We start from the raw sequence: 27,537 nt of genomic DNA on the forward strand, positions 1-27,537 counted from the left end.
CCACCTCTCTCCCAACCAAAATGCATCTGTTTCTACAACAAGACACTCAGGAAGGATGACCTTGTGGGCCACGTGTTGGCAACCGGTACCTAGGCATCCCACAGCTGGCTTGTTTCAGGTCTCTCAACAACAAGCAGGATTCATGGTATAACTCTTATGGATAGTCAGATGGCTTCTACTGGAAGAATAAATTAACAACTAATTCCTAAAATAGGTACTAATAATGAAGAAATAATAAAGAAAATAAACAGTCATCTTAATAAAAGCAGCCAATCTGGATGGTTACCTAATCGGGGGGAAAAAAAACACTGTTCTTCATCCAGTCCAACTGACAAGATGGCTTAAAGTAAAATAATCAGCAAAGACAAGGCTGTTGTTTCTATAACTTTAATTTTTACCTTAGCTTTGTTTGAGCAAAATTGCTTTTGTTTGACTTAAGAGGAACCAGCCAACTGAAATTAACAGATAATACGTCTCTTTTCGCAGCCTTGAAGATTTTCTTTTCCCTCATCCACTTTTCATCATGCTTCAGACCAGCGTGGTTTATTTAAACCAAATGTGATTTCACACCATTGGCATCTTGTAGCACAGAGTACATAACAGACTGTGATCAGGGAGTTCTACTCTCAATCTGGAAATGTGGAGTGTTGGGGCTGCATCCTCTTGGCTTCTCACAAAGACCTGCCTGGGCTGGCAGTCTGCAATATCATTAGAGTGGCAGCTGTGCTGTTAGCACCCAAATGCAGCAATCTGTAAATATATGTTTCCATTCAAAGGTTTTGTGTGCAATAGGTGTAATTACAGGAGGTTCTGCAGTCACAGAAGTCTCCTGGGAGAGGTGGCCATGATGACTGATGGTATAAGCCGCCTTATCCATGTTTAGTGATGGCCGGTGGTGGCAGCAACTTTGACTTCCTGGCTAAAGGAGAACCACGGGATTTAGAACTGAAGCCACTTAGAGATAATTTACTGTGATTTCTCACTTTATAAAAGAAAAATTCATCAATGAGGTGAAATGATCATAGGCTCAAGATCATAGGCTTATTGGTGACAGAGCTGGGGACTGAATGGAGGGCTCCTAATTCCAGGTCTAGGCTTTTATCCAGGTCACCATGTTGGGCATGACAGCTCCACCTGAGGGGCCGTGCATGGAGGAAAACACAAAATAATGAGCACCTCCTCCCCCTCCTAAAAGGCCCAACTTCTATGCTACTGGCCCCTAATTTCCCTCCTACATTTTGTAACCTCTCGTTTTTAATGCTATAAATCTGCTTTGATCATTTCTACCATTAGAATACAATAGGAGGATTGAAAAGCTCAGAAAGAACCAGATTTCTAGCATTTTTTTCAGCCACGTTTGTATTCTTCTTTCCTCATTTAGTTTATCGGGAAAGTAAATTTGACAATAAATAATAGTTGCAGACTTTAGTTACGAAGGTAATTTTAAAAAAGCCTTTTACAGGAATGAGACCAGTGAGCCCTGGCCTTGCCATTTCCTCAATTTCATTTTTATTTTCTGGACCTCAGCTTTCTTCTCACCACTGGATTCAGAGTTGTCATCCTGGGCCAAAAAAGTGAGATCCAGTGGAAGGAGATTTAAAACCACAAGGAGAAAGAAGCAAGGTGACCGCTGTGTAGCACCCTCCACCCCACCCCCCCTGCAACCATGATCTTGTGTGTTCTGTGGAATAAGCATCTCTGCTCTCATTTTATAGATGAAGAAACTCACACCAGAGGAAAGTCAACGTCTTCCCAGGTCCCATGGCTGGTTAGCAGGAAACTAATCAGACCCAGATCTTCTGATTCCCAATCTACTGCTACTTGTATTACCCCACAGAGACACAAACACCATTGGTTCTTTTCTATTTTTCTAGAAAGAAGTCCTAAGTAAAACTTACTTTTCCATAGCAACAGCTATATCTTGAAAGCCTTGGGCAGTAATGTTGTTCTTGTCCCATATAACAGTCCTGTTTGGAAACCAAATCACATAAATGATCAGATACTTAAGAATGGAGGAAAAGATTCTCTCTCCCATTGCAGATAAATCTCTTATAGGAAACACTGTCTAGGTATTTTAGTACATTGAGCAAGGAATAGTGTTCAGCTTTGTTTCAAACAAAGCAAGGATGAGCATTTCCCCCAACATTAGATTCCAAAGCCATTCTCTGCTCAAGTACTATGAAAAAAACCATACTTAAAAGCAACAGCACACACATTAACTTACCACTAAGTCACCCAATGCTTTGCTAGCCAGAAAGCCCTATTTCCCTGATATTCTCCCAACATATTCTCCAAACAGCATTCTAGTATTCAAGTCTGAGGCTGAAGTTATTTATACAAGAGGCTGAACAGTCTCATGTCCAACAGAAAGAATTCCAGATACTGAGACTTTTTTCTATTCTAAACAACTAGAGGGACAAAGTGGTCATATTTTCTGACGTTTCATCATTGCCCTGACGTGATATGATCAGCAATCCCAGCAACTGAGTTCACTCTGCTGATAAACCTCAGTTACTCTAGGAGGTGGTTTACTTTTTAAATACAAAATCTATTTTGGAAGAAAAGTATGACTTTCCTTTCAGAATGTGAATACTTCAGAAGTATTTTAGGATTCGTCAATTCACCTGACACATGAAATGGCTTTTATTTGTCTGAACGCTCCCAGGCTCACAACCTCTAATTGCTTTCTCTTCCTAACCTCAACGACCTTCTTCACGTACACACTGACCTTCAAAGAAACTGCGGCAGATTTTCGCTTTTGCCTTCAGTTTAGACAGAAGGTGCGGGCTCTGCCTTGCACCGGGAAGCAAGGGAAACAGCCAGAAAAAGCCCTTGAGGAGCAGTGTGAATTATTAACTCTTCCTTCACCAGACTGCTGGGCTAGGGAGCAACTGGGTCTCTCTGAACGATGGATGGTAAACATGGTTACCAGATAACTAGTCCCTAAGAGAAGTGGTTACTGCATAGCTCATCCTTAAGAAAAGCCATGCTTGGGAAGCACTACGGATGAAAACCACCGAACAGAAGAGTTAGCATCCAGTACAAACTTGCCTTTGACACAGTGGACTTCATGGATCCCCTGGGTTTTAGGTCTTTATGTCGCAGGAGTGGGAAGGGAAGATAAGACGCTGGGCTCACAACCAAGTACAGGGAAGCCCCTCGTGTCATTCCTCCAGTCTTCCCAGCTCTGCCCCCAAACCCCTCTGCTGCCCCCTGCCTTTCCGGACACATCAGTCAGCTGCCAATGCTGCTGTGAAATGGGAAACTGCAATGGTTCTCAGCCGGGTTTACCTCATAGTGGAAATCTTTAAGACAGCAGTTTGAAGGAATGACTGTGTCTAAATTTGGGAACACCCTCCTCCATATTTTGAAAAAAGACTTGAAGCTGCCGCTTCTGCTCCCCAGCTGGTCGCCTGGGAAACTCAGGCCTCACACGAACACAGCCGGCCCCCCAGTGGTTGCTGGGTCAGACCCTCTTCCAGACCTTCCTTTGAACCAGCATCCACTCCTCGGGGCCGAGGGCCCGGCCTGCGTACCTGAGCTTGGTGTTGATCTGCAGCGCTTTGGCCAGCATCTTTGCCCCCATGTCCCCCATGCCATTCCCACTGATGTCCACTGTGGTCAGGGAGGTGTTGCTTCCCAGGGCATTGATGATGATGGTGACCTCGTTCTTGAGTTTCGAGTCAGCCAGGGACAAGGACTGCAGAGGCTGTGGAGGGAACACCAGGCAGCGCTCACACAGTGTTGTCAGAGCTGCTGCCGCTCGCTGGGACCCACTTCACGGAGAACCATCAGGGGAGGGACCCACCGCACAAACACAAAGTGCCTCATTTGGTAACTTCTGGCCAAAAGACACTGATGAATGCGACCTGAAGGTTCTGGACCCTTGGAGTCAAACATGAAGAGCTTGTGTCTTAATGCTGAATATCAGCCACCTCTCTTCTAAGGGAAGCTGTGGAAAGATACCCAGAGTGGCAGGTGCCAGTTCTTTTGAAGTGGAGGATGGGAGGAAAGAAATAAAAATACTACACAGAAACGTCTGCACTTCAGTATGGCAACACTATCCCTTGACCCATTTTATTTCTATGCAAGGTAAAAGGACGTCTTAAAATACTAGTAGAGGAATACTAGTACTAAATTACTAGAAGTAGTAAATGCAAAATAAAACCCAGCCAAGATCAATAATAACTGACATTTATTGAACACTTAACCACTATTTAAGCTTTTTACATATATTTACTCATTTAATCCTCCCAGTAACCCAATACTTAGGTATTATTATATTAGGTATTGTTAGCCCTACTTCTCAAGTAAGAAACAAAAAGGTTAAGTGATTCAACCAAGGTCACACAGAAAGTAGCTGAACAGGAACCGGACAGACTGGTTACAGATTTTGTGTTTTCAACTCCTACACAACATTGCCCTTATTGGCTTATCCTAGATCTTTTTGATTCTCACTCTTAGCTTTGTCTTATAAGATCCAATCAAAAGACACACTTACAATTAAAAAAAAAAAAAAGGCAAATGTGTGTGACCTTTCCATTACTGTAAGCTGTGTGGTGAACCCAAGCCAATCCACTCACTGTCTATTTAAACCAGAGACTGAAAGCCCGCTGCCTGGAGGCATGTTTTGTTTGGCCTACAGAGTATCTGACAAAGAAAGAAAATAAGAATGGGCTCCCTACTTACACCCAGCTCACACTTGTTTATGTCACTTTCCTAGCCCTGTGGGTGTTTAAATTGCAATCCCTGATTACAGCCATAACTGAATTAATGAGGTGGTGCGAATTCCAGGACTTAAGCCAAGGCTGCTCTAAAAGTCAGAACTAAGACTTCTCCGGGGGATTTGGATGTCTTCTGGGTTGCCTGCGGTGGTCTACACTGGCCCAGCCGTATTCAACAATTGTACATGCTAACTCCATGAGCAGTTCGGACATTACAGGAGATGGATGCTGGAACCAGCTTCTAGGATCATCTATGACCAGGTTCCACGGTGGCCCGTGGGACTGGGGTTCTTGAGATGTGCCTAGGTGGTCTGTAGGACCCCCACACAAATCGTGGGGTTTATTCGTGTCCACTTAACCACTGAACATGGACTTCTAATAGAACACCTGTTCCGGGCACATCTGCCAAAAGGCTCAGGAGGCAGAATGAGAGTGTTGACAGTTTCAAGACTCGTATGTCCACAAACTGGCATTATGCATTTGGTTCTACTTTTCCCGAGTGATTGGCCTTATTGTCCAAATTTGACCATGTTTTCTAAACGTAATACATCTATGGTAAAATCAAAAGGTAATATTATATAAATTAGAATCAAACGTCTTAAGGTTAAATGGCATAGTAAGTGCTAAGTCAATTAAAACCTCAGCCCAAAAGCCTGCGTGATCTTAGACTCAGGCAGGTTTAGGGAGGGAGCTTCAATTTTCTTAAGAGTCTACGTTCCAGTAGATAGAAAAAAAAACTAAACGAAAAATGCTTCAGACTCAGGAAACTTCATGTTTTAAATGAAAACATAAGCAATGCTGCTTTAATAAAAAGCTGTAATCGCATCTCCCATCATTTCAATAAGCTCTATTCAACGCCTACAAAAATGACACATTACAGCTTCTTCCTCATACTGGAAAACTGGCAAGTCTCCAAGCTGGAGAGCACCAATTCCAGTACTATATTCAAACCCTAATACACCCCAGCTAACACTTAAAAGTAACAGGCAGAGCCATTAATGCGAACAGAACAGCCGGAATTGCATGCATATTTATAAGGTCATCCCTTCCTGATTTACTGCACTTCCAGGTAACATTACTATTTGAAATCTTACTATTCCTGTTCATAGCTGAACACGCCTAATCTGACAATCTGTCTCCTTGCTACAGGGACTCCCAGGACAAACACATACTGTTGCATTGTTCACAACACAGGTTTGTATGTAATACTTCAGAACAAGAGTCCCTGTCATCTTGGCCCCTCAGTGTTACCGTCCCTCGAATCTGGGAGCAGCAGCCTGACAACCACCGTCTAGAGCTGAAGGTGACACGGGAGCCCGTGCGTCTAGGTTGTCCAAGTGAACATACTGTGCAACATCGGGAGAATAAAGTATTCCACACGCTGTCTAAGAATAAACTCTACAGACACAAGGTCAGAATGTAAAAAGCAAAGAGTTTACTTTTTATATGTAGAAACCTTTAAAAAAATAAAACCGAAAAATGAGCCCAATGGCGCCAGTTATGGGTGGAATTTTTAGTCACAAGACTGAACTCCTAATCATTTTAAATAGTTTTGCACATTACTGATTCAGAGGTAGAAAAAAAATAAAAAGAATGTAATTACTTATTGAAAAAGCCACCTACTTTTCTGTGACATGAACATAAAAGGCTTTTCACTGTACATTATTAGCGGCAACTTTTCAAATTTATAACAGAGTTCACATTTTTGTAGCAGACTTTACCATCTGCGAATATGTTTTTAGGTGTACTTTAAATATCAAGATTATCTTTGAGTAAGAGACTTTGAAAATTATAGGAACAGAGTTTGAAGACCCTCGTGTAATAAGCAAAACATGAAATTAAGAAATATATTTTTCATAACATATAAAATTTCCTGAAATATGTGCTAAGGAACAAATATTTGGGAATGATTATTAAATATGATTCTGCAGGGTTTCCCTGGTGGCGCAGTGGTTGAGAGTCCGCCTGCCGATGCAGGGGACGCGGGTTCATGCCCCGGTCTGGGAAGATCCCACATGCCGCGGAGCGGCTGGACCCGTGAGCCATGGCTGCTGAGCCTGCGTGTCCGGAGCCTGTGCTCCGCAACGGGAGAGGCCACAACAGTGAGAGGCCTGCGTACCGCAAAAAAAAAAAAAAAAAAAAATATATATATATATATATATATGATTCTGCAATACTGGCTTCCCCAACCTTTTAAAACTGGGCCAGTACTAGGAAATCAAAATCTCAAATACAGCAGGGTGGTATAAAGTCAAATTAAATATGTAAAACAAACTGCATGAATTCTGAAAAGTGTAAATTACATTCTAATTATGCCTCTAACTTTAATAACCCAGTATAAGAGTACAAAATATGGGGTTTATTAGCAAATGAGGACAAAGAGAAGTGTCTGAATTCATTAAATAATAATGAGTTTCATTTCTAGTCCACAGGTTGGAAATTATATCAACACAATGAAGAGGCAGGACAACAGAATTTTCTCCTGCCCTCCAGGTCAGAGCTCCACAAAGAGACGTGGGCAAGGGTAGGCAAGGAAAAGTACCAGTCTCCATCTCTCCTGACCGCATGGCTTCCTCCAAAAATTTAGCTTACAGTTTTAGTAGAATTTGCTATAACCCTGTGTGAATTCAAAATGGGAAATGATACTTCTTGCTTTTAAAGATTTTTTTTTTTTTGATGTGGACCATTTTTAAAGTCTTTATTGAATATGTTGCAATATTGCTTCTGTTTTATGTTTTGGTTTTTTGGCCGCGAGGCATGTGGGATCTTAGTTTCCCCCACCAGGGACTGAACCTGCACCCCCTGCACTGGAAGGCAATGTCTTAACCACTGGACCGCCAGGGAAGTCCCGAAATGGTACTTTTTTAAAATGTGACATATCTCACATGATTAATACAGGAAATCACTCTTATAACCTACAAAAGTAGCTATCACCAAACATGAATAATATGAATCTTCATTATACAAATTGATTTGGATTTTAGGAACCATAAAAGCTCTTTGGTGGCTGAATAGGACTAAGATAGGAAAGGGACAAAATCTTAAAGAGCGTCAGTAAAATAGAAGATGTGATGCATCAGGTTTCACTGAAAGGAATTAATGGTAGAATGCTTCTCACTTTGTCCATAAAATATCTTCCTTTATCCTAATGCATTTCTAAGGGCAGCCAAATAGGATATTATGTGAAATGAAATTTCTTTACCCTGAACCGAGTCTTAGCCAGGAACAACTAAAGGGAATTAAAATAGAAGAAGGATTATTAGAGCTCTAGACACAATTTAAGATGGGGGACAACTTTCTTAGTCTCTTGTAATTCTGCATAATTACTAGGTGAAATTCAAATTAGCGACATGATGTTTCTCAACATGATAGAAGGTTATAAAGTCAACTAGAGAGTAAAAATTCACACTTGCAGATTAGTGAATTAGCTGAAGCTAGGAAGTAGTAAGGTTTATTAAAAGATGGGCTTAGGAGTCAATGTGTACGTCTTTTCATCTATTAGTTACAATCTTCCTTTAATTAGTGATAAGCTGAATAAAGTGAAGAGTAGGTAAATTTTAAGTACACTCTAAAACTGTACTAAAGCATAAATATTTATTGCACTTAAAAACAATAACAATAGAAAACGTATACAGAGATAAAATTATCTGAAAGCATATCTGCATTAACCCAGCAGACGTAATTCGTAAGAACAGCAACAAACGGCAGATTTTAGGCAAGAGTGTTAAAAATAATACTCACTGATTCTTCATCTTGAATCATCTGTACTAAGTTGTCCAACACAGGTGTCAGATTTCTAAAGAGATTTTAAAGATGTGGACAGTGGAATCAAATCAAAAGCTTTCAGGAGGCTGGTTATTTTCATCATTGTCATATAAAAAAATGCAAAACTCTTACTTGGATTTCATATTATTAAAATTTTTGCCTAACGCCAGGTGTTGTATGGATCTGTTTTTACTGAGCCACACTATTAAGGTAGATAGGTCAGATTCTAAACCTGGAAAGAATGAGAGTAAATGGAGAATCAACACACATGTGGATAAAGAAATTCTCAGGTACAGCACAGTTAAACAAAGGTGCAAGGCAGTGGATGACTTTCTGTACTGTCCTGAGAGTCCTGAGATGCTAATCCTTTTTCCCCCAACCCCCCACCAAAGGAACTCTTTGTCCTCTTATTTCACAGGGATAAACCCATTCTCCACAAAGACTTACCTAAATCTCTTATGCAATCAGTGGCTAAATAAAGTCAACAAGGAATGGGGAGGCATGACAGCAGAAAATTTCATCTCTCCCCATCCCTTTGTGAAAGAAGATTCTGACATACTGTTCACTGGGAGGTAACTGCAGTTAAAGTTGTCTATGCAAATTCATACTGCATTCTTGTCTATGCAAGTTCATACGCACATGTTAATGTAACCAGTAGAAATAAAGCTAATGAAACAAGTTTCTGAATAAATAAACAAGACCTCAATTTTATTACCACTAAGCATGCAAAAGGTTGGACTCAGATCTTTATCAATGTATTGATGACAAGTGTTTTTTTTTTTTGGTCTGAATTGTTTTACTGCATAGACTTTTCATTTTTGGCCATGGAAAAATCTTAGTAAGACTTTGGCACAGAATTATTCCATAAATAAACTCTGTTAAATTAAAAGGTCCTCTAGTCAAGAAGTGAAATAACAATTTTATTAAGGTGTCATCTAGATTGGGCTAGAAGATTATTCTCCCTTTACCAACTTGCTTCAAATAACATTTCTATGTCTTTTCTTCTCTGATTTCTGACTTACCATTATCGGAGATGTCTAGGCTAGTGATGTTGTGGATTTCGGCGATGCAGCCTTCTAATACCTGCGCACCTCCAGATCTCAGCTAGAGAAACACAAACCAAACAGGTAAAGTGGTCACTGGAGGGCTAAAGCCAAAAAAAAAAGAAAAATAAGAGATATAGTCTCAAACTTAGCACCAAAGAAAAAGTGAAAACTTATCAACTCGAAAAGAGCTATCATCAATGTAAAAAGCTAATCACTAGTCATTATATGGTTTCCCATCTCACGTAAGTCTGAAAATCATTAGAAAAAGAATCAGAAGACAGAGGCCACTCCACATCACCATTGCCAAGATGGTCTCCGTCAACACACAAGAATTTCCTTCATTTCTGACTTTTGGAAAGCTAACAAATCCCTTTTATACATTAGAAACTGCTACTATTTTATTTGATTATTACAGATTTCAAGGTATAACTCTCCACCATGTAGCAGCAAAACAACCAAAGGAGACAGTAAAGACCTATAAAACCCTTTTCATCTTCTCCCATAAAACCAAAAGCATATTTTACAGAGGTCAGAGTATTTTTGTTTTCCGTTCAGCAACTATCTGAGTTCCTACTATGGGTAAAACACTGTGCAGGATGCAGTTTCCCAAGCTGTGGCCCTTTGTTCAGTAAACTTACGATCTAATAAGGGAAAAGAAATTCATTTATTGGGAACCTACTATGTGCCAAGGAACATGGTAGTTTCTCTGTTGACTTAAGAAAATTTAAATTTATGTAAAAATTCTATACCAAATTGATAATACTTTCTACTTGTTCAAGTTTTGATGTAAAAATTTAAAGAATCCTTATTTCACTATTTTAGATGAAATATGCCTGCGGTACTCTGGACCAAACCCTGCCAATTTCCCTGGCTGCTTACATGTTAAGCAGAATTTTGCACAGATCTTTGGAATTGCTTTATTCAGGAGTATTTCAGCTGGAGTGTTTATATTCAGTCCTTTCTACTTTTTCAGGTAACAGCAGATCACGGTGAGGTACCTGATGTGAACTCTGACGGGGAGTGTCACACAGAGGCAGACCTCCCCAGGAGGCTGGTCTACACACTTCAGGGGAACCAAGGCCAACCAACTCCACAGCTGCAGGGCTACGAATCCAGTGTGTGGAGCTATGGCCATTTTTATTATATTTTTGCCAAAGTACTGGTTTACGATTGGCTGTAAATTTAAAAACAACAACCAGGTTCTTCACAAACAGATTTGAGAAACACTGTTCCAGGTCACAGTTTGTTAATATTTGAAGAAATGAATGTTATATGTAGACTATGTCAACATTAAAGCAAGAAATAATTTAGGCAAACACTTCCAAGGAACATAATTTGATTTTCAGAACGTGAAAAAAATTATGCTTTTGAGAAGACAAACATAAGTTTTTACAATTTCATTATTTGCTGTCAGTGATTTCTCTATTGAGAAGTCAAATTTCTACAACAAAATCTCTACTTCTTATTATAATGTATAGTAAAAAATAGTCCATTTGCAAAAATGGAAAATAAAGGTGAGATTTCAGTGCTCCATTCTGTTTATTTTACAAATACTCCTGACTGATACTTGTAGCATATACTAACATTTTCCAATACTAAAAAATGTCAACATATCCTAATTTATTGATTCATAAAGTACTTACACAATGGCCAAGCTAAGGAAAGCCCAAGGAGAAAAAACAAAAAATGTTAAGTAAGCGGAATAAGAACAGAGAAGTAGACGTCTATCAACACACGATGTAAAAAGGCAGAGTCAGAAAAAACACTTCAACTAAAATAAACTCCCAAAACCCAAAACAAAAATCCAAAACTTAAATAAGAAAATAACTGATCTTCAGTCACAAGAACATTCGATTGAACTCACAGGTTATTAGATGCCTAAAATTCCCCCAAAGCTTAAGGCTTTCCCAAAACAGTAAAAGCTTTTCCATTACTGTAAATGAAAATCCTTTTAAACAAATTTGCATAATTAGAGGCTGTGTCTGCATGTATGCATGTAAAACGGGTTTTAAATTACCCTCATTTGGACCCCACACACTAGCATTATTTAAAAAGAATGCAAGATCAAAGAGGAGTAAATGTGCCTGAATCACTCAATACTTTTTGAAATGTTAAAAATAAAATCACATTTCTTTCAAGAGAGAAGTGTGGTCTCGCTCAAGGAAGGTGGAATATTTCAGCTGTTACTCATAGTTCTATAAGTGAATAGTTCTATCTAATACAAAAACATCCATAATGGGTACAGAAACAAGGAAACTAAAATCTAGAGAACTTTTAATAATTCATTTTCCTTCCTCAAGAGCACTTGCCATTTAAAAAGAGGCGGCAAATATTACAGGTTTAAATATAAAATAACCTCCCTATTTATCACTTGTCCTCTATAGGGGTTCCATTTTTAATGAAAAAATAATTTCCATCCTGGGAAATTTTCTCACATGAAACTGAATACCGTAAGATAATCCAAGAACAGAAAATGGTTTGACGTGATCCAGTTCCCAACATATCCTCGCTAGCAGGATTTGATGCCAAAAGGTAATTTAGAACCCAAGAAAGATATATAATACAAATGACCCTTGAACACCTCTGGGGTGAGGGGAGTTGGGGGGGCCAACCCTCCACACAATCAGAAATCCAAGTATAACTTTACAGTTGGCCCTCAGTATCCGTGGTTCCTTCCCCACGTGCAGATTCAACCAACCACGATGTAGTACTATAGGAGGTATTTAGTGAAAAGAAATCCACGTGTAAGTGGACCCATGCAGTTCAAACCCGTGTTATTCAAGGGTCAACTATATATATACTGTCATTTCCAAGAGAATGGAAATACTTGCATTTCCAAATAGTTGCATGAATTATATTGCTTATGTCCATCCTGTGGTGAAACATTTTCCATTTTGCATTCCACACTCAGCCTAATAGGAAAGTGATAGCAAGGGGTACAGCAACGATGATGCTCAACACACACAAGCAAACCCACCTTCTCACCTCAAAGCTGGCTGAATGACTATCAAATCGAGTGGAATTGTCTGAAAAGTTACTAGTGACTTGCTGCAATGTCCTACTCGTTACAAATTTTAATATCTGATGCTCTTTTTTCTACTCATCATCAAAGCACACTGCGATGAATATGGCATAATGTGCAGGTAAATTTCTCCTTAAAAGAACCAGCTCCCACATCCAGACTGCAACAACTCCTCAGTTATGGCTAGCCTTTACGTCTTCTCTGAAGTATCAGAGATTTTCCTCTCTCACCCGGAAAGAGATTAAGCTTGAAGAATTCAGTCCCAGCACTGACTTATTCTTCCCCTGAAGTATGACTATGAAGTAATAAGATTTCTAAACACAAGCCAGGATGCATACACCCACTGCCTCCTTTCAGGCAGAGGGGTACACGGGGAGAATGCATATGAATGTCAACATCACTATCACCATATATAAAAGAGTTTTGAAACTCTTGTTTTGGAACTAACCTTGAGGACAAGGGAACACACACATTTCTCTGAACATCTGCACAGATGCTAAGTCCTTACGCTTTGAGAGTGAGTTGGGATCAGCCACAGGCCATTCAGAGCCTGGCCGTAGAGGGTAATGCTGTTTTGTGTCCAAAACCAGGTGTGCCTATAAACTGATGAGACTAATTATTCCTGAGAGATTTAAAACAACTTTGAAGGTGATTTTTTTTAAATGGTTTCATAAAGGTAGTCACCCTAGGCTTGGCATTGTGCCAAATGCTATCTCAGCAAACTATTACAGTCGGCCCTCTGTGGAATTTCAGTCCTAGGTTGGTTGAATAAGCAGATGCAAAACCTGCAGATATGGAAGCCAACTGTGTTTATTGTACTCCACTATATTACACGGGGGACTTGCGCATCTGTGCATTTTGGTATCTGTCGGAGCTCCCTGAACCCATCCCCAGCAGATACTGAGGGATGACTGTATAATCCCCATTCCACAGGCGAAAAATGAGGGCTGAAAGAAGGGAACCTCTTGGATTCCAAAGTGCCCACCCTTTGTTTGCTATGATACTCTCTTTCCTTCCGTGACTACTTGGAGTCATTTTCTTATTCTTCTCAAAGAAAACTTTTCTGATACTAAAAGACCAAGAAAATTAAATGATAACATAATTAATGTGAAACAGGTAAGTTTTTTCTCTAAGTAGAGAAGTTATCTGTAAATGAAAGGTTAATTTCAGCACTGACTAGCTGAGCCCTCACAGAGCAAAAGATTACAGCCCCAAATTTTGGATTGAAGTTTCTAGATATCAAGGATGTTTGTGTTGTAGGAAAGCAACATGTCACTGCATGACACTTTTTTCTTTAATAGCATGAAGTGTAAATCTCTCTCATTCAAACTGATGAATGTGAAATGCCTCTTTCAGGGCAGTACTGAAGGATAACGCACCAAGAAAGGTAAACGTGAAGAGTGAAGGAATCAGTAAATGGTAAAAACAAAATAATTTGCTTAAGGAAAGTTATTCTAAGTTTCCTGTCTAGACACTTTTAATTCCTGTTTCAAGGTTACAGTCTCTCTCCTCCAAATAAACTCAACCATGATTTTAGATGATGGTCGTTTACTTTCTATGACACCCATATAAACCTAATTTTAAAGTTAATCAGTGGAGAGCAGCTGTTTTATAATAAAATAAGTAATCTATTTATAAATATGAAAAAAATTTTCAACGTATTTCACATTTGTTCTTTGCTTCCATGGTTTGGGTAGACTATTGTACTTAGAGGTATCTGTAGGGGGCACTGAACTCATACAGTGCCCACATCTGAAACTCCCCAGTATTATACAACAGACATTTGACCTTTTAGGTCTGTCGGTCCCTCACCTTGAGTAAGCCACCCCTGTAGAAATGACTTCCCGAGATGATTATGGCATCAGGGTGAAGCTTCTTTCCCCCCAACCCACCACAGGTGGGGGCATTTATCTGATCATCAGTTTCTTTTTATTCATCATTAAGTGATGAATTCTTCCATGGTTTTGACTGGCATGATAATAAGAGTAAAGAAGGCTGTGTCTACTGTGGGTAAATAGAGAATGAACAGAAAAAATTCACATATGCATAATTTTAAACTTCCAAGTTAGTGAACGCTTTTTTCCAAGAGCACTACATAAATTCTGAAGCAATGAATGATTTAAGGAGGAGTTAATACTCTAAGTGCCAAGCATTCTAAACAGAAAATACTGTAACTTCTAGTACCTTTATAGGAAAGAGGTTTACTGTATCATGGAGATGAGCAAAGTGAAACCTAGTTAAACTTGGACATCTAGCTTTAAGAAGAAAAATGTCACAAGACACCTTAGTTTACAAAAATAATTTTGTGTTTCATTAATTTTTATGAGCAGCAATACAATGTGTGACTTAATAAACGTGGTCACCAGTACTGTGCTTCAAGCTGTAAGATGGTGGAACATGGCACTAAGGTAGTATTAACGGGTCCCCATCTCAGCAGTATCATTTTATCATATAATTCATAAATGAATGGCCAAAATGAAGTTGGAATTATCATCACAATAATGGTCAATCCTACCATCAGAATTTGATCTGGATTCCTGCTTTCTTAAGAAAAATTATAAAGGAAAAAGTCTACTAGCATTTGATGGATCCATATGAAACTGCCAATAGTCTGCCATTTTTTTCTTCCATCTGTGTAAAATATTTTTTTTAACATCTTTATTGGAGTATAATTGCTTTACAATGGTGTGTTAGTTTCTGCTTTATAACAAAGTGAATCAGCTATACATATACATATATCCCCATATCTCCTCCCTCTTGCGTCTCCCTCCCACCCTCCCTATCCCACCCCTCTAGGTGGTCACAAAGCACCGAGCTGATCTCCCTGTGCTCTGTGGCTGCTTCCCACTAGCTATCTATTTTACATTTGGTAGTGTATATATGTCCATGCCACTCTCTCATTTCGTCCTAGCTTACCCTTCCCCCTCCCCGTGTCCTCAAGTCCATTCTCTACGTCTGAATCTTTATTCCTGTCCTGCCCCTAGATTCTTCAGAACCTTTTTTTTTTTTTAGATTCCATATATATGTGTTAGCATGTGGCATTTGTTTTTCTCTGACTTACTTCACTCTCTATGACAGACTCTAGGTCCACCCACCTCACTACAAATAACTCAATTTCGTTTATTTTTATGGCTGAGTAATATTCCATTGTATATGTCGATGGACACTCAGGTTGCTTCCATGTCCTGGCTATTGTAAATAGTGCCGCAGTGAACACTGTGGTACATGACTCTTTTTGAATTATGGGTTTCTCAGGGTATATGCCCAGTAGTGGGATTGCTGGGTCATATGGTAGTTCTATATTTAGTTTTTTAAGGAACCTCCATACTGTTCTCCATAGTTGTCTGCCATTTTTGACCCACAAAAATGTCAGTTTTATATGGTTCACCAAATATAACTGTCTCTGAAAGTTATTCTGAATAGGATCACAAAGGAGTTTAAAAAAGAAGCTCTGTGACAATCTAACACAGTGTTCTTTGGGCATATGGTACCTATCAACTTATTTGAGGAGAAAATGTCTAATTGTATGATATTCTAATAATTACTAGTATTAACAACAATTGGGAGAGCATACTTTGATTATGACTCTGCCATTAGTGAGCTGGATTATTTCAGCTTCTTTAGACCTCAGTTTCCTCATCAATAAGCATGAGAATCAGATGATCACTTATGTCCATTCCAGTTTTGATTACAGAATTAAATGAATGATGTTATATTGGTCACAATCATGATCCTTAATCAGGATAGTAAAGCATATGGGTTATTGCTAATTCAGTATTTTGATCTAACAGCAATCAAGGTTTATACCAACTTGCTTTTTTAATAGAATAACCCTTTCTATCCTCATTCGTCTTATGCCTTCCCTCATAAGGAATTTTTATTATTGGCATGCCCTTAATGTTAAGTGCTGGTAAACAAATAATTAATTCATATTACCAGAGCTAGTTTCTGTTTTACGGTCTGTCTTTATAAATGAAAGAGCATTAATTTGTACATGAAAATTTCACAATGCCAGGTTAGGTTTTTAGGATTTTCCCTTCCCCCCACTCCCCCCAACAAACAAAAAGACTAGTAAATCACACACAGTTGGCGTTCACCCCAGCTCAAAATTAATAAAAAAATCCTGCACTAACAATTTATATGGCTGATTTCAGACTTGTCAGTTTCTAGAATTTTCAGAGAGGTAAAGCATTAATCTTCAATATTTAGTGTTGGCTTACTGCTCAGCATTTTGTTAGTGGCTAAAGGAAACACAAAGCAAAGTAAGACACAAATACTGCCTTCCATAAAGCCACAACCCAGCTGGGAAAGCATACAGGAGCCAATTTAATAATTGTGCAAGGCACCACACGTGGTTCAGTGTCCAAATGCATGTCACTGTCATTAAGTACTAGACAATTAGGAAAAAAATAAGACCACAAAGTGCTGAAGCAGTCAGGGAAGAAACGTACAGACAGATAAGCAACAATAGGGAACAACCTGTATAGGTACCGGACGATCTAAGCATCACATTTCAAAGAAGAGCTCTTTTAAACCTCATAACAACCTACTAGGAGAGGCACTAATGTTGTTTCCTTTTTGCAAATGCAGAAATTGAGATGTAACACTATCAAGTAATTCACCCAGGATTGCATAGATAGTCATGGCCAAACTCAGATCAAACAGTAGGAATCTGATGCAGGTACAGAGGAGACAGCACCTGAACTAGATCCTCAAAGAGAGGGAGGCCTTGGGGAAAAAGAGGGACATGGCAGGAGTGGTCCAGAAAGAGAGAAGAGTGGGTATAAAGGCCCAAGAATAGGAATGAATAAACTCCCACCTCCAGCCCTGAGAAAAGGCACCAAGTTTGACATGGTGGGTAAAGTCAGGCTCTAAAGAGGCTGGATAGTTTGTACCCGGGTATTTTCTTACTAATCTCCACACAAACTTACTAATCTTACTAATCTCCACACAAACAAAGTTTCAAGATAGCGAAAAAGTTCAGGTACCCTCTAAAATGTAGAAGCTTTTAGTCTCAATTCTTCTGTGTGTACTTTGATAGAAACTGCTTGTAGTTACTATAATTTTGAGAAGCATCTTAATTTTCCTGCTTTAAAATGAAGATATAAAAAAGCAAAATTAATGACAAGGATCTTCCCTTTCACACTCTCCAAATCCAAGTTAGGCTGTACACATCTTGGCCCCTGCAAGGAAGGCTGTATGGTACAATTTTCCTGATGGTAAAGCTAGTTTAAGGCTTGATATCTCCAAGTTTCATCATAAAAGACTTAAGCAACTGGCAGGAAGAAGGGGAGAAAAAGAAAAGTCATTAAAAGCACATTTGACTGCTTTCTGAATGGTGTTCCGTGGCTGTCTGTAGATAAAACTCGCAATATACAGAACATCAGAAATTTCTATAAAGTGTGTTATTCTGCTCCTTGTATACCGTCTGGAATCACAGTATCACACTGTTTCCAGGAAAAAGACAAAGCAATTTTCAGGCTATTATCTATTCTAGTGCATCATCTAAAGGTGTTCTTACCTCACAGTTGCTGAGATCAAGAGAAACTCTCTTCAAGTTATGATTACAAGCCAGGCCCAATAACAGCGCTCTGAGGGGAGGAAACACACACACTTTAGATAAAAATTCCACTTGTTGCTCTAAAAATGTGTAAGCACACTGAACAAAACCCAGAGAAAGAAGAAGGCCTTTTCTGAATCATAGGTCAAGCACCAAGCAGCGTCTCACTTTTTAAAATGCCAACTGCATTTCCGCCCACCAAGAGTAGTGACAAAAATGACAGGGAAACACTCTTCTGTTTGACACAGAGCAGGTCCCTCATAAATGCGAAACCCGACAGGGTTGCTAATTCCTAAGGAAATAAACCAACAGTGCTCCTAATTGCACACTGAAATTAAATTGTGTTCATCACAAATAAACTGCCCCTTGCATCTGCTTGAGAACACCTTTAATAATGTTTAGAATATTATTAGGCAATTGTTATTAGAATAGCAAAGTAAAGCTAGTTTTCCCTAAGGGTTATGTTAATGGGGGAAGGCAGGCTCTAGAGTATTCCGGGATGTGAAATCATATCTAGATGAGTTTGTTAAAGGACTTGCAGAGGTGGGATGGGTAAGGGTGTACAGCATGGAAGATAAGGTACTAGTCTTGAGTTTGAGTGCAGGATCCTGCCTGTCTATCCAACTACTAGCTGGTCACAGGATAAACACCATCACCACTCTGCAAAGGATTTTTCTTATCTGCTTATGGAAGAGACTGGACTCATCATATGGATCTCACATGTAAGAGAATAAATTAACTCTACTTTTACAAGTCAGTCCTATAAAATCCACCACCACTGAACAGGCTTGAAACAAAAATTTCATACATGCGCCCACATCCATTAATTACACCGAAAGGAAAAGAGACTCTCAACTAGGCCCTGTGAGAAGTACAAAGATGAGTATGAGAGGGTTGCCAATCTCAAGCAGAGGAAACAAATATGTGTGCAAATAACCATAATGCAAGGCAGACAGTTGTAAATACTAGAGAGTAGAACCAAGGCAACTGTCACCTGGGGGTGACTACCTGTTCTCAATGTTCCCAGGAAAGGCACCTCTACTAGCAGACTCCAAAAATACCCCAGGGGAAGGGGGAGGTGGGAAAGTAGGGAATTACTTCATGCCAAAGTCTCTGAGATTTTCCTCCATCCAGTGATTCTCTGGTCTCATCCACTGAGAGAGAATCCCCGAGGTGGGCAGAGCGCAGGAACTTGGCTGTTCCCAGCCGCGAAAACAGCTTACCCTGTGGGTAAGAAGGTCAAGGGGACTGCGTGTATCTTCGTTCCTTTAATCCAGTTCACTGTCCTCTCTTCTAAAACACTATCCTATGAAAAAGGTTGGGCATGTCTCATCTGTGTGTGTGCCTCTGTTCAAGTAATTATTCAAGAGTTTCTCTTTTCCTAAAAAGTGCCTTTTCGCCCTTTCTTTCTTGGGGGCAGTATTGAGCTACTGAAAGCTATTGGTACTAAGAACCAAAAGGCCTGTCCTCAAGTCCTGATTCTGTTACTGAGCATTGGGTAGCCTGAAGGACATCACTTTTCCTCTCTGTGTCTCAGGTTCTCATCAGCAAAATGGGAGAGTCAGGACACTACGAAAGAGGTCCCTACATTTCTAAGTTTTCAGTTTCTAGGACTTAGCCACATATTTTAACTCTGTATTTGTATAATGCTTAGATGGAGGGAAAACTCCTCCTACTATTCTGACGAGTAGGTTAAGGACAAGGAAATAAATGGTGTCCTTTAAGATACTTAACTACAGAAGGCCAATGATTAAGAGGTAACGACTCATGAGACAAATATAAATAACCCACAGAAACTGTCCCTAGTAAAACAAAACAGAACGACTACAACAAAGCATCGCAGGCTCTGGGGGAAAACTCCATCACAAGGTGTGTTGTTTATTTTAACCCAGAGTGAACTGCCTTCACATCGTCATCCTCTCGGTCCTCAATCATTAGCGTCAAACTGACTAACAGAAGAATTTGTTTGTTTGTTTGTTTCTGCTTTATAACAAAGTGAATCAGTTATACATGTACATATGTTCCCATATCTCATCCCTCTTGCGTCTCCCTCCCTCCCACCCTCCCTATCCCACCCCTCCAGGCGGTCACAAAGCACTGAGCTGATCTCCCTGTGCTATGTGGCTGCTTCCCACTAGCTATCTACCTTACTTTGGTAGTGTATATATGTCCATGCCTCTCTCTCGCTTTGTCACAGCTCACCCTTCCCCCTCCCCATGTCCTCAAGTCCATTCTCTAGTAGGTCTAACAGAAGAATTTGTATGTCATCTCCACGGCTCTGGCAGCGTCACCATGTTCTTAAAAAGCCCTGAAATACTTTAATGTGGACAGAAAAGAGCCTCCAAGGAAAAACACAATTATGAAATAAGCAATTCCATCAAGAGAAGTTGCATTTCTTTAGCTTTCTCTCTTACGGCTACTGATCTCCCTTTAAGAAATGAGGGCCTCCCTCTGCCCCTCTTGGTGCTTGGGGATACAACGTGGGTTTAGGAACAGGATTGAGCCAGTGTCCGCTGGCTGACAGCAGTGAACTCTGCAATGTACCTCCCAGAGCCCCCTCAGCTGTCGGTCCTCTTTGGGGTCTGCCTCAGCCCAAGACAAGTGCCTCGCCCAAGGTCACATCTGCTTCTGGGGCAGCCTGTATCCAAGGACTGATCAACACAGGGGTATACGGGCCCAGCCTCGTCGCCCAGCTCAGGGACATTCTAGCAACAAAGCTCCCATCGGGTTGGCTGAGGTCTTCACTGTGATAGTCTCAGTTCAACTTGCCCTCTGTCCCATCCTGCTTTCTTCCTGCTCCCCCTCCACAGGTGGGATTGCAAGAGCACTTCCTAACAAACATCCTACATGCTAATCTCCATCTCTGACTTGGCTTCCCAGAAAACCCAAGCTGCGATGGCAGTGAGTTTTCACAAATTACTTAGCTGCTGTGAGCTTCCATTTCCTCAGCTGTAAAATAGGGATAATGATACCTTCCCACGGCTGTTGTCAACACTGCACGTGACAGTTTGTGGGTAAGCAGCCAGTTGTGTGTCTAACTTAGGGCAGTGCTTGGCAAGTTCCTTTCCATCCTCACCCCCTCACAGGCAAACCCAAGCACCTCAGTTTTGTTATATCTTTTCAAATTATAGCATCACATTAAATGTACATCCAGAATTTTGTTTACAGAATCTTTGGCCATGAAGCCTTTTTCCTCATATTAAAATTTTTACTGAGCAAAACACAGACCTGAAGAGACTACGGGCATACATCATCGTATTACATTTCACAGATATTGCGTGTTTTTACAAATTGAAGGTTTACGGCAATTCACACGAAGCAAGTCTATTGGTGCCACTTTTACAACAGCATTTGCTCACTTCGTGTCTCTGTGTCACATTTTGGCAATTCTCACAATATTTCAAACCCTCCACCAGCAAGAAGATTACGAGTCGCTGATGGCTCAGATGATGGTTAGCACTGTTGAGCAAAAAGTGTTTTTTATTTAAGATATGTACATTTTTTTGGACATAATGCTATTGCACGCTTAATAAACTACACTATGGTGTAAACATAACTTTTAAATGCACTGGGAAACCCCCAAATTCGTGTGACTCGCTTTATTGCAATATTCACTTTATTGCAGTGATCTGGAACCAAACCCACAACATCTCCGAGGTCTGCCAGTACTGATTTATCATTAAACATTAACATAAATAACAACAGGTCACGAGATTTAACACTGACCTATAATAAAGTACAGTAAATCCAGCGTTGTTGTGGTGAGGATTATTATATAAAATATTATTCTATATAATCAATGAAGAACTACTCTATATTTTACAGGAACCAGCAACATTGAATTAGTATACCATGTGCCTATCACTAAAACTACTTTGAATATGCTAATCTCCCGCTGATATGATGTGATAAAAGCAAGTCTGGTTTTGCTTTCTACTCAGTGCCTTCCTGGCATCTAGTCTGTTATAAATGCTCAATAAATATCAGTTGAATGAATGTGGTTAAATTATAATGGATCCCCTTTAGAATATTGATGCTGATAGCTTTATTAACATCCATACAGACAGCCTAATCATGTTTTTACAATTTGCAGCTGTTATATTTAGAGATTTCTATTACAAAGATTCAATTCTTCCTCTTTTTTTTTAAAAACAGGCCGCTATAACATCAGGATTTTCTTTTTTGCACGGGTGGATCAACTCTTCTTAAAGGCATCCATTGTTTTAGTCATATGGTACTTTGTAGAAAACTAATCAAGAATTTCACACCTCTCAAAAAGAAAAGAAAAGGCAATTTACAAATTAGATGATTAATTTTCTAGTAGAACGAGTAGCAGACATTGATTTTAACATTTCATACAAATTGCAAGGGAACAAATTGAATGCTGATTTACATGTCAGCTGAGGAAAGGAGAAATCTGTGCATACATGTGAACACACCTGACAACGTAGATATTCATAACCACTTGAAAATGTTCTTTTGACTCAGAATTAGATTCTATAGTCCTTTTGATTATTTCTGGCAATGGTGAAAAGAAATTCAAGGATAACAAATTATTCTAAAAAGTTCAACTTTACCATGACACCTACACTAAGGATATTAACCCATAAGTTTCCTGCCAAGTAAAAATACGAAACAGATACCTAGGTGATTCAGAAAACATAGCACCTAAAAATTGTTTCTGTTGCACACATGTGTATAGCCTTTGCTTATTACTGTTAGTAGAAATATTGAGAAGAGATTTTAAAATGCACACAAGAATATACCTAAAATGGACTGAACAGAGGTCAAAAGAAAGGTGACGGTACCCAGAAACACAACTTTTATAGATCAGTGACTACTGCCAATGTCACAAACCAAAGGAAGATTTTTTTTTTCATAGAAGATGCAATAATACCAACAGCATACAATGTACTCAGAAAGAATTTGACTTCCTTTGTGACCCAAAGTAAAAAGGCATTTTTATCGGCCTTGTCTGTCTTAGACGTACGTCTAAGGATTGAACGTCTTTTTCCCTTCCCTCAAGCACATTCCTAATAACAAATTGAACTTTAAAAAGCTCTGGAGAAAATGAATTCACCACTCACTTTAAGGGCTCAGGAGACAGTTTTGTGCCTGAAAGGTTGATTTGCATCAGAGCCAGAGAACTACTAAAAAACTGCTTGAAAGATGGGGGTACTTCTTTTCCTTTCCTGAAAAACAAAACATGAGAGTCTTACACGCAGTTAAACTTCCATCTCTGCACCCCACTTCCAAACTGGCACAATTATTCATCGGTAAATTCAAACACTGTAAAATAATCCATGAACTGGTTGTGTTTCAGTAGAAAGTTAAAGGTAAAAAGAAACAAAATGTCTGGAAGTTAAATAAATTAATTCAGTGTACTTTTGAAAATTATGTAGGAGAGGTTAAGAAATGTCATTAAGTCTTGAAAACATTTGATTCCTAGTCTTTGTAGCCAAAGAACTCATTGTGTTCCACCCCCTAGTTCTTCAGGAAACTCCATATTTGAATTTTTAAGAAATAAGTCAAAGAAGATACGTATTTCTCACCAATTTAAAGAGCCTTCCCACTGGGTGGCATCAGACTGTTAAGGATCACTACCTGTGTTTGGCTATGTTTTCAGATGCAGCAGGTCTCAGACGCAACGGGATTGTGACCAGATGTCAAGTCTGGTTGGCAAGAAGCCTGCATGACAAATATCCTACTCGGCTCTTATATCCACACCACAGATCTAATTATTTCAGGCCAAATATTAGAATAAAGACAAAACTCCAGAAAGAAATGCTTATAACCTCCAAATACGTCCCCTTGCTATTCCAGTGGGAAGTATATGAATCAAATCATACAACTCAATAAGAAGACAGAGTCAACACTATGAGAATTTAAGAAAAGATTCCAGAGTCAAAATTGGAATATGAATGCTTTGTCTGTTTTGTTCTATCTGACAGAATTGTTGGAAGGTCTGAGTAAGTACAGCACTTAGCCTGATGCATTGTAAACACTTATTCAATGAGAGTTATTCATATTCTGTGGTGGGAATCATAGACTCTCAGGGCAGAGGCCGTCCTAGGGGTCGAATTCAACCACAGAACATTCAACAATATTTTACGTACACAGGTCTAGGAAACCTGTCAATATTTGAAAAAGGTTTTAAAACAGGACAATTTCAGGCTGAGAAGAAATACCTAAGCAACCAGAATATCTATTTAAGAGGATGAAAAATACACTTAAGAGGAAAGAGAATTCTGGTAGAATACATGTTAGACGTTTCAAAACAACTCTGGTCCCCGACAGACGCTTGTATATCGTGTTCATTTTCTTTTTCTTTTTTTTTAATTGAATAATTGAAGTAAAGGTGAATTACAATGTTGTGTTAATTACCGTTGTATAGCGAAGTGACTCAGTTATATATACATTCTTTTTCTGATGAGCAGACTTTGGCAGACTTCAGAAATGGGGTCTTGGTAACATGAATAAATTGAGGGTGGCTAGCAGCCAAAATCTCAGGAAAAACAAAAAAATTAACCTGCCTTGTATTCCCTGAAGTACAATGGGATGTGAGTGGAAGTGATGTGTGTGATTTCCAGCGACAAGTTTTACCATGATCCTTTCTCCTCCACTATGTGACTGTCAACGTACTAGAAAGAGGCTGCTCTGCCTCCCAGAGTGATGTGGCTAACCCATAAGGCACATGTCACAAAACTGCTGTTGCTGAGAGCTGTGGAGAGGGTGGAGGGTTGGGGGGACCATTTGTTACTGGAACAACCTGACCTATCCTGACTGCTACACTTATGAAATTATCTGTGAACCAAAGTATGAACAGCCTGGCTAACAATCCACAACTCAGTGTAAATGCAGCAATTTCTACATAATTACTAAGGGCTTTCTATGGTTATATCTAGGTAAGGTAGTGGGTACTAAACAGTTTAATCACAGCCTCTCATTTGGAAGACAAGGAAATTTGGTAGCACAATTCCAGCTCTATAAGCTTAATAGCTCTACTTAGGACCAGTCATCACAGAATTCACAGTAGTATGAATTCAAAAGAGCTGATTAGATGAAAATCCTTATCACCTATGATATCATTTCTAACCCAGTTCCTCAGTCTATTATAGCTCCACCAAAGCATGGCTTCATAAGCTGACTTCAAATACGTGAGTGGTCTGGGTGGTCAAGTTAATACCCTCTAAGGCCTTTGAAATAAAGTATCTTAGAAAACTCTCAACTTCTCCCACCATTTTATCTCCTACATTTTACTCTCTCTGATCTTATCCTATTGAGGTATATGTGGCATATTTTTGCTATCACAGACATTTACATACTGTAGAAGTAACGGACCAAGAATACTTTAAAATATAGAATAACTCACTATGAGGCATAATTGTAGAATAAAGCATGCTGAATTGTGAATTTTCCGAACAAGTGACTGTTATCCCTTTGAATATGTAAAGTTTTCAAAAAGTTAACCAATAAAAATACCTCCGTATTTCTAATATTTCTAATATTAAGCCATTCTCCATGTTATTAAAGAGCATATAATGACTAAAATATTGTTTACGACTTGTGGTAATAATTACAAATGGTAAGTGTTGAAATGTATTAATACACTAGATGGTTCCAGAATTCCACAGTTACATAACCCATGTACTTTTCATAATTTTTCTGCATTCTGCCATTCTAAGTCACTGCTGTGTGTGACTACTTCTGCCTCTAATCTACTGCCTGATTTTGCAAACAATTCTAAGTCGGGAAGGTAGAAGTGAGGTACTCAGGCGGGCCCTCCACTTCTACAAATCAGAATGCATGAGCTCTGGGGTGACGATTCTCTTTATCTCCCAGACACAGTTGATACTTCATTCAAAGTGTATTATTGAGAAACACCCACAGAAGTTTCTAAAAGGGTCTTTACCATATTAAGAGAGAATGCCTGTCCACATATGAGAAATAGTACATTATTACATCGTTCATATAGGCAGTCTGGAGTTATTGATAATAACATTGTCCTGCAGGGAAAAAAGATATAATAAAAACTTGAACTTTCAAGGTCTAATATTCATAGATAATGATTTAGGACCATCCCCTTTCGTGCACAACATTCACCCTTTATCACTCTGTTTTCATCTCACTACAACTTTCTCTGAGAGAAAGACACTCCTAGATGAGAATGATAGCAGGAATAAATCCATACCGGTGAGAAAAGACAGTTCTGGAGAGATTGAGCACAGCTAAATACTGAAGGCAGCCACGGAGAAGAGCTCCACAGACCTGGGAAAGAAACAAGGCTCTCTTATTTTCAAATATTTCTAGGACTCGGAGAATATTTTATTGGGACGAAAGCCCACTGTTTCCCATCTAAATATGGGACCCCCATATTTGAGACCCCCCCGAGCAATATAAAAAAATATTACCATGTCCAGGGAACATTCTGTATTGGACAAATCCAGATGAGCAATGGCATTTGGCTGGGCCAAAAAACTGTACATGGACTTGAATAAAAAGCAAAAACCAAATATGTTAGGATCCAGAAACACACATGCATACACTCGCGCGTGCACACACGATGTTAAGTTAACATTTTAAAATCAAGTTGCCCAAATCCACTGAGGATCATCCTCTACTCTTCCCAAGAGAGTGGCAGAATTTTCTGTCATTCCATTACCTTCCCTGAGAGCAAAATCCCAAAGAATATTTTAAAGTATGTTTAAGTTGAAGAAAGGCCAAATGGAGTCCTGGCTACCAAACCCCCATTTTGTTACACATGGCTCCGTTTTCCTGATTAGCTCCATTTTTATTACACAATTTGGAACAGTGCTAATTCATTTTAACTGCTGAGATTGAAATACCACCTGAATTGCAGCCACCCTACCAAAATGCTAATCACTTTTGAAAGTGTTTAAGGAGCCACTAATTTGAATTTGAACCACAGGATGGTGGTCTCGGGCTATACTCTCTTCAGTTCAAGAAAATAATTTTTCTATCCTTAGTTACTTCCAAAATCTAACAAGAAAGGGCCTGACAGCACTATTAGGTTTTTTTTTTTTCTTAATCTCACTTATAACTAAGACCCTCCAGTTTCTAGAGTGTCACAATGCCTAAACTATACCCTCACCCCCATGCAAGCCTATCAAAACAATAAAATGAACAACTCTGTTATTCTCTAATAGCCCTGTGTGAGTAGGTGGTGCCAGCATCCACCAACAGCCACCAAATCCCAGCTCCTGCCGCCAGGCAAATAGCTGAATTCTGCTTTGCTTCACTGGATGCCACGAGATACTTGCAAAAACAAACAAGCTTACATTGAGAGGTCCTAGTCCTTGGCAAAGACTCGTAAGTGTAGCAGCTTAGCTATAGATGCTTGAGAAAACTCCTCTTGACCAAGGAATTCAGAATAGCAAAAGACTGGCCTGTAAATATTTT

General features: G+C 39.3%; 1 protein-coding gene across 3 annotated transcripts in view; it reads right to left on the reverse strand.

Moving 5' to 3' along the window:
* CARMIL1 (capping protein regulator and myosin 1 linker 1) overlaps window positions 1-27,537 on the reverse strand; it is a 317,501-nt gene that overhangs the window by 94,232 nt on the left and 195,732 nt on the right. For all 3 annotated transcript variants that reach the window (XM_065884857.1, XM_065884856.1, XM_065884855.1), the window contains exons 14-22: window positions 26,529-26,606; window positions 26,309-26,385; window positions 23,205-23,309; window positions 18,079-18,148; window positions 9,512-9,593; window positions 8,622-8,721; window positions 8,466-8,520; window positions 3,537-3,709; window positions 1,899-1,967 (exon numbers count right to left, since the gene is read on the reverse strand). In XM_065884857.1, the coding sequence (XP_065740929.1) occupies window positions 1,899-1,967; window positions 3,537-3,709; window positions 8,466-8,520; window positions 8,622-8,721; window positions 9,512-9,593; window positions 18,079-18,148; window positions 23,205-23,309; window positions 26,309-26,385; window positions 26,529-26,606 (809 nt within the window). The remainder of the gene's footprint in view (window positions 1-1,898; window positions 1,968-3,536; window positions 3,710-8,465; window positions 8,521-8,621; window positions 8,722-9,511; window positions 9,594-18,078; window positions 18,149-23,204; window positions 23,310-26,308; window positions 26,386-26,528; window positions 26,607-27,537) is intronic.

This window comes from Phocoena phocoena, chromosome 10 (assembly GCF_963924675.1).
Source record: "Phocoena phocoena chromosome 10, mPhoPho1.1, whole genome shotgun sequence".
In the NCBI taxonomy this organism is placed as follows: domain Eukaryota; kingdom Metazoa; phylum Chordata; class Mammalia; order Artiodactyla; family Phocoenidae; genus Phocoena; species Phocoena phocoena.